The sequence below is a fragment of the Arachis ipaensis genome, chromosome B1 (genome assembly GCF_059453495.1).
Source record: "Arachis ipaensis isolate K30076 ecotype BB chromosome B1, ASM5945349v1, whole genome shotgun sequence".
Taxonomy (NCBI): Eukaryota; Viridiplantae; Streptophyta; class Magnoliopsida; order Fabales; family Fabaceae; genus Arachis; species Arachis ipaensis.
In genome coordinates, this window is record NC_142436.1 from 13,336,895 (window position 1) to 13,350,054 (window position 13,160).

General features: G+C 40.8%; 1 protein-coding gene and 1 non-coding gene across 2 annotated transcripts; both read left to right on the forward strand.

Annotated features, from left to right (window-relative positions):
- Positions 1-200: 200 nt before the first annotated feature.
- Positions 201-307, forward strand: LOC148575762 (small nucleolar RNA R71). Its single transcript, XR_015904027.1, has one exon. It is a non-coding gene; the product is annotated as a small nucleolar RNA R71 (small nucleolar RNA).
- An 11,397-nt stretch (positions 308-11,704) lies between these two features.
- Positions 11,705-12,454, forward strand: LOC107646583 (uncharacterized). Its single transcript, XM_016350762.1, has one exon. It carries the CDS (start codon positions 11,705-11,707, stop codon positions 12,452-12,454), a length of 750 nt encoding a protein of 249 aa, XP_016206248.1.
- Positions 12,455-13,160: the final 706 nt, after the last annotated feature.

The following is a 13,160-nucleotide window of genomic DNA, read 5'->3' on the forward strand; positions in this document are numbered from 1 at the left end:
TCTTCTGAGGGGTCTCAGAATTCACAGGATTCCTGTTATATGAGTATAAATATTGGTTGCTTGCAACCAATTCAATCAGCTCAATAGTCTCCTCTGGTGTCTTCTTCTTGTGTAGTGAACCGCCTGCAGAAGTGTCTAGGCTCATCTTGGACATCTCACCCAAGCCTTCATAGAAGATATCTAGTTGGGTCCATTTGGAGAACATGTCTGGAGGGCATTGCCTAGTTAGTAGCTTGTATCTCTCCCAGGCTTCATAAAGGGTTTCACCCTCCTTCTGTCTGAAGGTCTGAACCTCCAACCTAAGCTTAGTCAGCTTCTTTGGTGGGAAAAATTTAGTGAGAAACTCTGTAACAACCTTTTCCCAAGTATTCAGACTCTCCTTTGGTTGTGAATCTAGCCATAGCTTTGCTTTATCCCTCAGAGCAAACGGGAAAAGCATGAGTCTGTACACCTCTGGGTTCACTCCATTTGTCTTCACAGTATCACATATCTGCAGAAAATCAGAGATAAATTGATTTGTGTCTTCGTGAGAAAGACCATGATACTGGCAATTTTGTTGCACCAGGGTGACCAATTGTGGCTTCAACTCAAAGTTGTTTGCAGTTATAGGAGGCACCACAATACTTTTTCCATAAAGATCCGCAGTAGGGGCAGAATAAGAGCCAAGCACTCTCCTCTGTTCATCATCCCCATTCGGATGTACCGAGTTCCCATCTGATGGCATCCCTTTTTATAACTAATCCTAATAAATTTAAAATCTAATATTTAAAATTAAACTTAAAATAATATCTTTTCCTAATTTAAGATTTGAATTTAAATTTGAATTAATTAACAGATCTTCAGTTGATGGGTGGGGACCACTTGTTCTGTCCATTCTGCAGCTTCTAATCTGTATTTTCGGGGCTGAAAATTGAGTTAAAACAGCCCAGAAATCGCCCCCAGCGTTTTTCTACATTTTCTGCACGTGGCGCATGTGACGCGTCCGCGTCGTCCACGCGTTCGCGTCATTTGTGCAGATTCCAGTCCACGCGATCGCGTCAGACACGCGATCGCGTCATTGCGATTTCCTCCATTCCGCGTGGTCGCGTGAGCCATGCGTCCGCGTCGGTATTCGCTGGTCATCTCCTTGGCTTCTTCTCTTTCTCTGCAGAAACTCCATCAAATTCTGCCAAATGCTACCTAAAATAAACAGTATTATACAAAACTTAAAATAGCATCCATAGTGGCTAAAATATAATTAATTCTTAATTAAATTCAACAATTTAGATGCAAATTCACTAGGAAAAGATAGACAAGATGCTCACGCATCACGGTACCTCTTCAGACTCGTCCTCTTTCACCTCGGGATGCAGCTACTGGGAAGTCGTTGGATCCTCTCTAATTATTTCAGATGCATTTGTGTATAGCCCGACCTGTGGGCTTTGAACTCTTTTATTTTGTAGTTTTATGCTCTTGACTTCTGGATACTTTTGGTTGCTTTTCTGTTAGCAACTTTTTTTAAAAAAAAACAAAGGTAGTTTCTCAGGCTCTTGGGGTCGACTTTAGGTGGCCTCTTGAGTCTTGTTATTATAACAACTTTGTTTCTTTTTGTGGTATGCTTGTCTGCACCTTTCTGACACCTTCTGGAATCTTGGGAGTATTGGAGCCTTGTTGTCCAATCTCTTTTGATTTCCTTTTGTGTTTTATTTTCTATTTTAATTGAGGCTAACTTCGTACAACTAGTCTTCTTTGCCTTCTCTTGATATGGTGCCTGTAATTTGATTTTCTTGAGGTCATGGCTTTCTGGGTCTGACTTGGGGCCCTTATAGCGCCTGCCTTCTGTTGTCCGACTTCTTAAACTTGGTCATGTATTGAAGCTATTTCTAGTAGTCCCTTTTGCTTGGACCTTGGCAGGTCTCTTCCTGTGGGTCATAACTTTTGGTAGCCTTGCCGAGTCGACTTTGTTGTGTCGGTTTCTTCTGAGTTATTTCTAGTAATCCATTTTTCTTGGACCTTGGTCAGGTCTCTTTTATGGATTACTTTTTTCATAACTTCTTTGTTTTGGGCCGACTTCATCATGTCGGTCCCTTATAAGTTATTTCTAGTAATCCATTTTTCTTGGACCTTGGTCAGGTCTCTTTTATGGATTACTTTTTATAACTTTTTGGTTTGGGCCGACTTCATCACGTCGGTCCCTTCTAAGTTATTTTTAGTAATCTATTTTCTTGGACCTTGGTTAGGTCTCTTTTATGGATTACTTTTTATAATTTTTTTGGTTTGGGCCGACTTCATCACATCGGTCCCTTCTAAGTTATTTTTAGTAATCCTCTTTTTTAGCGCTGGCCAGGCCTCTTTCCAGGGATTTACTTTTTATAACTTTGGTTATTGTGGTAGACTGGTCCAACTTCTTTACGTCGGCCTGTCTTTAAGTTATTTTTAGCAACCCATTTTTATTAAGACCTCGTCAGGTCCTTTCCATGGATCACTTTCGATAACTTCTTGCATTATTATGTTTTTGTCGCCTTTTCATCTTTGTCGATTTCGTAGAAATTGGGTTTGATCCCCGTTTGGTCAACCTTTGATGAATTTGGTTTTCATCTTCGTTGGTCTTATCGTGATCGAGCAGTGAATTTGATTTTCACTTTCTGCCGATCTGTAGCTTTATAATCGGGCAATGAATTTTTTGCGTTTCAGATTAATGCGTCTTGATAAGAGGATTTGTAGAGAATCTAAAAACTTTATTCAAAATAAGTCCGGCAGTTCATGGATCTTGGCTTGGTGCCTCATTAAAAAACCCTTTTTAGGAAAAAGAGTGCACCTCATCCTAAGATCTTTGTTACCTTCTGTAATACCTTCTTAAGTTGCAGGCGTGCCATGACCTTGGAAGCTCTCGCCCTTCGAGTTTGGTCAACTTGTAGTATCCCTTTCCGAGCATTTCTATGACTCGGTAAGGTCCTTTCCAATTTGCTGCCAGCTTTCCTTCTCCGGGTCGACTTGTTCCGATATCATTTCGGATTAAGACGAGATCGTTCTCGGAAAAACCTCCCTGTACTACTTTTTGGTTATATCTTGAGGCCATCCGACGTTTTAACGTCTCTTTCTTAATCCAAGCTCTTTCTCGAATTTCTAGAAGTAGGTCGAGTTCCTCCTTTTGAAGTAGGGAATTGGCCTCTTCATTATAGTGGATTACTCTGAGTAATCCTTCTTCGACCTCCACTGGGATCATTGCCTCCATTCCGTAAGCTAATCAGAAAGGTGATTCCTTTGTGGTGGAGTGTGGAGTTGTCCGATATGCCCATAGGACTTGTGGGAGCTCTTCAGCCCAAGCTCCTTTTGCATCCTGTAATCTCCATTTTAGCTCGGCTAATATGACTTTATTGGCGGCCTCTGCCTGTCCATTAGCCTGGGGATGTTCTACGGATGTAAATTGGTGCTTTATTTTCAAGTCGACCACTAATTTTCTGAAGCCTGCGTCTGTGAATTGAGTGTCATTATCTGTGGTGATAGAGTATGGGACCCCAAACCTTGTGACAATGTTTCTATATAGGAATTTTCGACTTCTTTGAGCAGTGGCGTTGGCTAGGGGCTCTGCCTCAATCCATTTTGTAAAATAATCTACGCTGACGATGATGAACTTGACCTGTCCTGATCCTTGAGGGAACGGCCCAAGGAGGTCGAGTCCCCATTTTGCAAATGGCCAGGGTGATGTTACACTGATGAGCTCCTCTGGTGGGGCGATATGAAAATTAGCATGCTTCTGACATGGTGAACATGTCTTTACGAATTCCATTGCCTCTTTTTGCAAAGTTGGCCAATAGAATCCGGCCCGGAGTACTTTTTTGGTGAGGGCTTGTGCTCCAAGATGGTTGGCACAGATGCCACTGTGTACTTCTTCTAAAACTTCTTTTGTATTGGAAGTCGGCGCACATTTTAACAGTGGTGTTGAAACCCCTCTCTTGTATAGAGTATTATTTATGATGGTGTAGTATTGTGCTTCCCATTTTAACCTCTTTGCCTCCTTTTTATCTGTAGGGAGTGTTTCTGTTTTGAGGTAATTAATTATGGGAGTCATCCATCCTTGATCCAGACCTGTTATGGCTAGGATTTTTTCTTCTTCTGAGATTGACGGGTTTTGCAGCATCTCTTGGATGAGACTTCTATTGTTGCCCCCTGGTTTGGTGATGGCTAGTTTTGAGAGTGCATCAGCTCGAGCATTCTGTTCTTGGGGTATGTGGCGGACCTCATATTCCCCAAGTTGTCCGAGATGTTCCTTGGTTTTGTCTAAGTACTTTTTCATGGTGGGGTCCTTAGCTTGGTAACTCCCTGCTATTTGTGAGGTGACTACTTGTGAGTCACTGAAGATGATAAGCTTTTGAGCTCCAACTTCTTTAGCCAGCTTCAAACCAGCTAGTAGTGCCTCATACTCACTTGGTTGTTTGAGGCAGGGAACCCGAATTTGAGGGAAAGTTTGATTTGGGTTCTCTGGTCGCTTTCTATTATCACGCCTGCGCCACTTCCAGTTTTGTTTGAGGAACCGTCTACATAGAGATTCCATTCTGTAGGGATTTCTGGGGTGTCCGTGAACTCTGCAATGAAGTCGACCAAATACTGTGATTTGATGGCTGTCCGAGCTTCATATTGAAGGTCAAATTCGGACAACTCGACTGCCCATTGCAAAATTCTTCCTGCTAAATCTGTTTTCTGCAGAATGCCTTTTATGGGCTGGTTGGTCTGAACCTTGATGATATGGGCTTGGAAATATGGGCAAAGTCGTCGAGATGTTAGTATGAGAGCATAAGCAAATTTTTCTATCTTTTGATAGTTCAATTCGGACCCTTGTAATGCTTTGCTGATGAAGTATATAGGTTGTTGTCCACTGTCATCTTCTCGGACCAGTGCTGAGGCTATTGTCCGATTTCCCACCGCGAGGTACAATACAAGTGGTTTGCTTTCGGGGTTAAAAATGAGTTTCTTTCCTGGTCAGGTGGGTACATCGGGATTTGATTGTATCCCGAATAGGCGTCCATAAATGAGAGGTATTTGTATCTGGAGGAGGCATCTACCAGGGCGTCGATACTTGGGAGTGGATAAGGATCTTTTGGGCAAGCTTTGTTGAGATCAGTGTAGTCGGTGCACATCCGCCACTTCCCATTTGATTTTTTCACCAGGACGACATTAGCTAGCCATAGTGGGTACTTAACTTCTCTTATAAATCCTGCCTCCAGTAGTGCTTGTACCTGCTCTTCCACAGCTCGGGATCATTCTGGTCCGAGATTTCTACGTCTCTGCTGTACTGGCCAAGATCCTGGGTAGACTGCCAACTTGTGGCACATTAAGTTAGGGTCTATGCCTGGCATGTCTGCGGCCTTCCATGCAAAGAGGTTGACATTGTCTCTTAAGAACTGTATGAGTGATTCTTTTATGTCTCCTTTTAGGATTGTGCCGATATTATTGTTTTGTCTGGAACATCTCCGATCTGGACTTTTTCTATTTCGCCTTCAGGTTGTGGATGAAGTTCTTCCCGCCCTCGAACTCCCCCGAGTTCGATGGTGTGGAATTCTTCTCCTCTTCCTCTAAGGTTTAGACTTTCGTTATAACAGCGGCGCGCCGTTTTCTGGTCTGCTTTTATCGTAGCTATTCCTTCAGCTATTGGAAACTTCATGCACAGATGTGGAGTCGAGACTACTGCGCTGAGCTAATTTAATGTTGTCCGACCTATTAGGGCATTGTAGGCTGAACTCACGTCGACCACGATGTAATCTATGTTGAGTGTCCTTGACCGGTTTTCTTTTCCAAAGGTTGTGTGTAGTGAGATGTATCCAAGTGGTTGGATTGGAGTGTCTCCTAGCCCGAATAGGCTGTTCGGATATGCTTTGAGTTCTTTTTCTTCCAAGCCGAGTCTGTCGAAGGCAATTTTGAATAAGATATCAGCCGAGCTTCCCTAATCTACTAGTGTGCGGTGGAGACTAGCGTTGGCCAATATGATAGTGATGACCATGGGATCGTTATGCCCCGAGATGATGCCAGCTGCGTCCTCTTTAGTGAAAGTGATAGTGGGGATGTCGGGTGTTTCTTCTCCTCCCTCCACGTGATATACCTCTTTAAGATGTCTTTTGCGAGATGATTTAGAGATTTCTCCTCCCATAAATCCTCCGTGTATCATGTGGACATGTCTCTCTGGTGTACGGGATGATCGTTCAGCTCGTCCGACATCTTCGTCCCTTCTTCTTTTTTTTGGTTCGTCTGCTCAGTTGGCTAAATACCGATCTAGTTTTCCTTCTCTTACCAGTTTTTCTATGACATTTTTCAAGTCGAAGCATTCGTTGGTAGAATGTCCATAAATTCTATGGTATTCACAGTATTCAGTCCAATTTTCTCCTCCTTTCTTGCTTTTAAGTGGGCGAGCTGGGGGTATCTTTTCAGTATGACATACTTCTCGATAGACATCTACAAGAGACACCCAAAGAGGGGTGTAATTGTAGTATTTCTTGATCTTTTCTCCATGCTGATCTTCTTTTTTCTTGGACTCTTTGTCCTTATCCCGGGAAGAATAGGAGAATCCTGATTTTGAGGTCTCCTAGTCGAGAGTTTTCCTCCATGTTGATGTATTTCTCTGCTCGTTCTTGCACTTCATTCAGGGATGTGGGATGTTTTTTTGATATTGAGTGACTAAAAGGTCCCTCTTGTAAGCCATTTGATGAGACCCATAATGGCGGCTTCAGTTGGCAGACTTTGTATGTCCAGACATGCTTTGTTGAATCTTTCCATGTAGCTGCGGAGACTTTCTCGATCTCCTTGCTTGATTCCTAATAGACTTGGGGCATGCTTAGTTTTTGTCTTTCTGGATGGAGAACCTGGCTAGAAACTTTTTGGCTAAATCGTGAAAGCTTGAGATGGACCTAGGGGGCAGATTGTCGAACCATTTAATTGCTATTTTTGTTAAGGTAGTCGAGAAGGCTTTGCAGCGAACTGCATCTGAGGCGTCAGTGAGGTACATTCTACTTCTGAAATTACTGAGGTGATGGCTAGGATCTGACATGCCATCGTATAGAGTCATGTTGGGAGGTTTGAAATCTTTCAGGATTTTGGCTTTCATTATCTCTTTGGTGAACAGATCTTGATCCTTGCGAGAGCTACCTTCGTGGCCGGATCGAGTAGTTTTGGCCTTGAGATCTGCTTCGAGTTTTAGGAGCTCGTCCTCTAACTCGCGGCGTCTCCTAGCTTCCCTTCGTAGGTCTCTTTCGACTTCCCGTTGATACTCGACCTCTTTCTCGAGTTGTTTTAGGCGATCCTGAAGTGCCTCTATGGCTCCCGTGTTTGTAAATTCTTGTCTTTGTTAGGTTGAGAAGTGTCGTCTATTGTAACCTCTGCATTCTTATGTGGTGTTCTGTTCTCCAAATCGGAATTAAGGTCGTTGTCAAGATTGTCCACCATAACGATGGGATGACTTCTAAGTTCCCTGGCAACGGTGCCAATGTTCCGAGGGCTACCTGAAACTGTAGGTCGATCTCAGACGAGATCTTCTGTACTGGTCGGCGATGAGGCGTCCGATTTGTGGACGGTGGTTGGAGCCGCCGTATCCAACTTGTTGGACTTGTTGATGATGCTGATCCTTTGTCACCAGAGGATGGGGGGTACCTACAAGAGACTTCGATACTTAAGTTAGCAAGGGTATTAAGCAGGTTTTTAGTAGAATCAGAGTATGAGTTATACCTGGGTGCTCCAGTGTATTTATAATGGTGAGGAGTGACCTTCTTGGAGATAAGATAGTTATCTTATCTTATCTTATCTTATCTTATCTTTGAGTGAGGTCATCTTATCTTCAAGGAAACCGCCCTTATCTTTGTAGGCTTGGACTGCCTTTGGATTTGGGTCGTGTTCCTCTGTTTGGGCCCTGTTTGGGCTTTTCTTGGTAATTTGGCTGAGCTCTTTGAGAAGAGATCGGATGGTCCTGACCTGAAGAGGTCGGTCAACTTGTCGTTAAACATCCCGAGTTGGACAGCTCGACCCAGGGTATGAACAATTCTCAACAGGGTACTATACGGAAAATCTAAGGGGTCCACAGCCTAAGCCTAATCATTACAAAGCTTAAACAGTAGTTCATACGCAAACAAGCACAAGTACAAGTATATAATAGAGTAGCAATTACATAACAAGTAAGCATTCACAAACAGAGAAAATGCAACAATCAAGTATGATGCATGTTTGATCCTATGGAGATCATTAGCTCATGTGTTGGTTGGCTACCCGCAATCCGACGTTACCTGGGCCAAGTCCGGCTATGGCAACTTCACTGGGTCGGTCGTGCACGGTGTTAGAAATACAATCGTGGCGCTAATAAAAGAATAGCACAAAATACAAGGTGCTCCCAGCGATTAACACTCCATATGGTAGGCGTCCCCACGTTCATATAGTTTCTGTCCAGGCAGGATGGAAGTCCGCTCTACCAAGTATCTCTAGCACCTTACGATCTATAGTTTCCTTTTCTGCAGCACTTCCCAATAAAATTTTATCTCTAAGGGACCTTTCTACCCTTTTTTTATAAAAATTTGTACCTGGTTTCTTTTCGTAAACTGTCTCATCATTGTCATATTTTACCATTTTGTCCTTGGTATTTTTATATATTTTCAATTTTGTCCTTTGTTAACTGACATTGTTTTTCTAGTTTTCTTTAAACTTTTAGTGACGCTTTTACCATTAATGTTATTACTTTATCATTCTACCCTCATATTTTTACTAAAAGACATTATTATCTTTCATTAAGTTAATTAATTATTTTTAATTATTCATTTTATGCCTAAAAGCACCGATTTGCCCCTAATTACTCTAATTTTACTGTTTAACCTTATTTAGCATCAAAATTTTACCGAATTGATACTAATATTTTTCTATAACCAAATTATTCCTAATATTTTATGAATATCAAATTTACCCCTAGTGACCTAAAAGACCATTTCACCTTTTTTTTTAATTTATTTACTTGTTTTAGTTACCGTTTTACTTTTAACTTTTACTATATCTTTTATTTAGGCCCAAAAATTTATTTTAATTACAATTTTGATCCAACTAATTTACATAATTACTAATTTACCTTTAATGACACTATGTTCAGAATTTTACTTTTTTTTTTAAATTCTATGTTTAACCCCTTTTTTTACCCGAAAATGACCATAACACCCTTTTTATTTTTACATACTTGTTTCATAGGATTAAAATCAGTTTTCTATCTTCTTTCTAACCCTATAACACGTCACTTTCCAGGTCTTTTAGGGACTAAATTTTTAGGAGTGCAGTTTTTTTCATTTTTACCTATTTTTAATGACATCTAAGGCTTGAAACTTAAACCCCAAGTATTCCAAATAATTTCAGTATTTTCATACAATTTCTGGAGACAAATAAGTTTCATATAATACTCAAATAATAAGTCAAAAATAGAGAAGTACCACCGAATTTTCATATTATAAAATTAAGCATAAAATCACCACAAAGTGACTTATATGAACACCAAATCAAGCACAAACATATTCTAACTATTCCTAACCTTTACCTCTCATTTAATTTAGTCACTAGACCTCCAAACACCAAAAAATAATCTAACAAATGCTGGAGTACATTTGAATATGGTGCAATTTTTTTCTTGGCTGAAAGTATCACAAAGAGTGTTGAAATTTGACCACTTTGAGCTTGAATTTGTGTAGCTCCTTAGGCGTGCTCTATATGGGCTTCAAGATGGGTTTTCTAGATACATAAGAGATCAAAAGTTCATCATGATCACAGCTGAAAAAATAGAAAAGAATAGAGAAGGAACAAGAGCTCATCTTGCTGAATTTTTGGTAAAACGCGAGAATTAGTGAAACGGGCAAGAAATTGCATTTGTATGGCTTAGACTTTTGAAGAACACATGAACACCAATAGAAAAACTACTAAAAATAAGGCTAAAATGCAGAGAAAATGTACATCATTTTCCTCTCTCTCTCTCTCTCTCTCTCTCTCTCTCTCTCTCTCTCAAGAGTTCGGTCAAAAAGGGTGATAAAAATACATAAGTGTGTCTAAAATTTGTGACCAATGTACCTTTAAATAAAAATTTAGAGTCTTACTGAATTTAAGATGGTAAAAGGCTGAAGAAAAATAAGAAGAAAAGGGGCTGAGATTGAGAGAGAAGGAGCGTGAGTTTGAGAGAGAATAATCAGCGTCATAATGATGTGTTTATCTAAAGTTAACTGTGATTAGTTACTCGTAGTTAAAAATACAGCAGAAATGGGTAAAAGTGATACTCTGTTGACCCTACGTCGTAAGGGTGACCGGGCACGTATAAATTTCCAGGTATGGATAGCCCCCAGTGAGTGATTTGAATGATGAGTGAATGTGAAATCTATGCATAGACTCATGGGATGCGCGATCGGAGACAGTCTAAGGTTTTCAGACTTGTTGAGTTGGTTGGATAACCAATAGATGAGCCTCATCAGCCATATGATAGGCATACATCATGTGCATTTGTTTGTTTTGATTACTATGCATTACCTGGGATTACCTAACTGAATATATACATCATGCTACCTATTATACTTGCTACTTGTACTATCTGCTTGTTACTTGTGCGTGAACTTGTTTGGTTGCTTGTTTCTACTGAATTATGGATGACGGAGGGACGGAGGAAGGGTGAAATGGTTTGATGTTTATGTTAGGTTTAAAATTGAGTAAGTTTAGGAATGTCTAGATTACTTACCCCTATTTATGGCTTTTTCTTAGAAAATTAAATTTTGCAATTATATGACGGAGTTCTAGGATTGCTTCTGGCATTCCCAAGACCTTATTTATTATACGCGTGGCACCTTTACCATGCTGAGAATCTCCGGTTCTCATCCCATACTGTGTTGTTGTTTTCATATGCAGGTCGAGAGGCTCCTCGCTAGGCGTCTGAATCTTTGTAGCGGAGTAGTCCCTGGGTTATTTTGGGTTTTCTGTTTGTATATATATGTACCTATGTACTTAGCTTGCTCTCCAAAAAACTTGTGTATTTTGTTCCTCATAGAGGCTGAGGGAGAGCTAGGGTCTTATTTTGTATTATGGCCATTTGGGATACCTATATATATGTAAATATTCTCCGGTCAGCCTTGGCTTCGCAGGCTGAGTCAGGAGCTAGTTTCACTGTATTATTGGCACTTTTGTGAGTCTTTCACTTATTCCTATCCATAACTTTTAGGTTTCTTAGCAAGCAAGTATTGCGCTTTTGTTTTGCGAAATTGTTTTACCCATTTTTCAAGGCTCCTAGTATATTATCTCTTTCCACTATTATATGTAAATATTTTCTGATTAGAGGTCTGTAACACCACACTACCTCTGTTCTACGACTTAAGCGTAAAACTCTGTGTAGTAGGTGTTACATTATGGTATCATAGCAGTTCGTTCCTATAGAGCCAGAGGACGGACTGATTATGCTTTTGTGCATTTTCTGTGTATGTGTCTATGTGCTATTAGGATATCTAACTGATATAAGTAGCATATATGTTTGTGAGCATGCATTTGGGACTCTTAAGCACTAAACTTGAGATATTGAGACTGATCACCTTAATATCAATTATTTGGTGTGAACAGGGACCAAATGTTGTCTCGCAAATCTGAGCGAGGTATTCAGAGGGAAAATCTTAGGACCGAACCGATGTAAGAACCTCGAGATAGAAGCTTGGGTGCTGGTACAAGCAACATAGGTCAATACTATAGGTCTATGACCCTTACTGAGTTTCTCAAGTGTGGTCCACCTCAGTTTAATGGAAATGGCAATGCGTTAGAGGCTAATCAGTGGTTTTTAGATGTGGAGAGATATTTATACACTCAACATGTTCCGGAAGTACAGTCCATGGAAATAGTGACCTACATGTTGTCGGGAGATGCTCAGAAGTGGTGGCAAGAGTTATGTCATACCTTGCAGGTGGAGCTAACAGATGTCCCTTGGAGTAGATTCAAGACAGAATTTTACGGAAAATATTTCTCACATGCACTTCGCATTGCAAAGGAGTTGGAGCTAATGCAGCTGAAGCAAAAGAATATGTCTGTTGCTGACTATACCCATGAATTCGACAACCTGTGTCGTCTCTCAAAAGTTTGTCAAGAAAATCCAGCCGACTATGAGGCGTGGAAGTGTGCTCAGTATGAGAAAGGACTTAGGAGAGACATCTTCAACTACGTGTATCTGCAAAGGTTAACGAATTTCACTGAATTGGTTAAGAAAAGTCAATTCGCAGAAAGTTACTCCATGAAGTGGGCGATGTTACAGGAAGGCTATGGAGAGACTACTCCAGATGAGCCGCATAGAGCCGGGCTAGGTGTATGCTACAAGTGCGGGAAGTCGGGGCATACAGTTGGAGACTGTCCACACAAGAAATGTCAGGATGCAGCCGAATCTGATTCTCAGACCCGAGGTAACCATGAACTAGCAGTTAAATTTTTAGCTACCTTGCATATCATTAATGTGTAATATCCATTTGCGAAGCATGACAAGTTTTAATGATCGTGGAGTCCGAGCCGATGATTAGTCGAAGACTATTAGTTGTTAAGATGGAACAATGCTTAGCTAACTTAGATGAGTGACTAGGTTCTTAAAGGATGTTGACCCTACGTCGTAAGGGTGATCGGGCACGTATAAATTTTCGAGTATGGATAGCTCCCAGTGAGTGATTTGAATGATGAATGAATGTGAAATCTATGCATAGACTCATGGGGATGCGCGACGGGGGACAGTCTAAGGTTTTCGGACTTGTCGGGTTGGATGAATAACCGACAGATGAGCTTCATCAGCCATAGGACAGGCATACATCATGTGCATTTGTTTGTTTTGATTTCTATACCTGGGATTGCTTAACTGAATATATACATCCTACTACCTGTTATACTTGCTACTTACACTATCTGCTTCTTACTTATGCGTGAACTTGTTTGGTTGCTTGTCTCTGCTTAATTATGGTCGGAGGAAGGGTGAAATAGTTTGGTGTTTATGTTAGGTTTAAAATTGAGTAAGTTTAGGAATGTCTAGATTACTTACCCCTATTTATGGCTTTTGCTTAGAAAATTAAGTTTTACAATTGTATGACGGAGTTCTAGGATTGCCTCTGGCATTCCTAGGACCTTATTTATTATACGCGTGACACCTTTACCATGTTGAGAACCTCCGGTTCTCATCCCAT

What these genes read in the sequence shown, in the direction of transcription:
- LOC107646583 (XM_016350762.1), top strand. Translation starts at nt 11,705, where the DNA reads ATGACCCTTACTGAGTTTCTCAAGTGTGGTCCACCTCAGTTTAATGGA.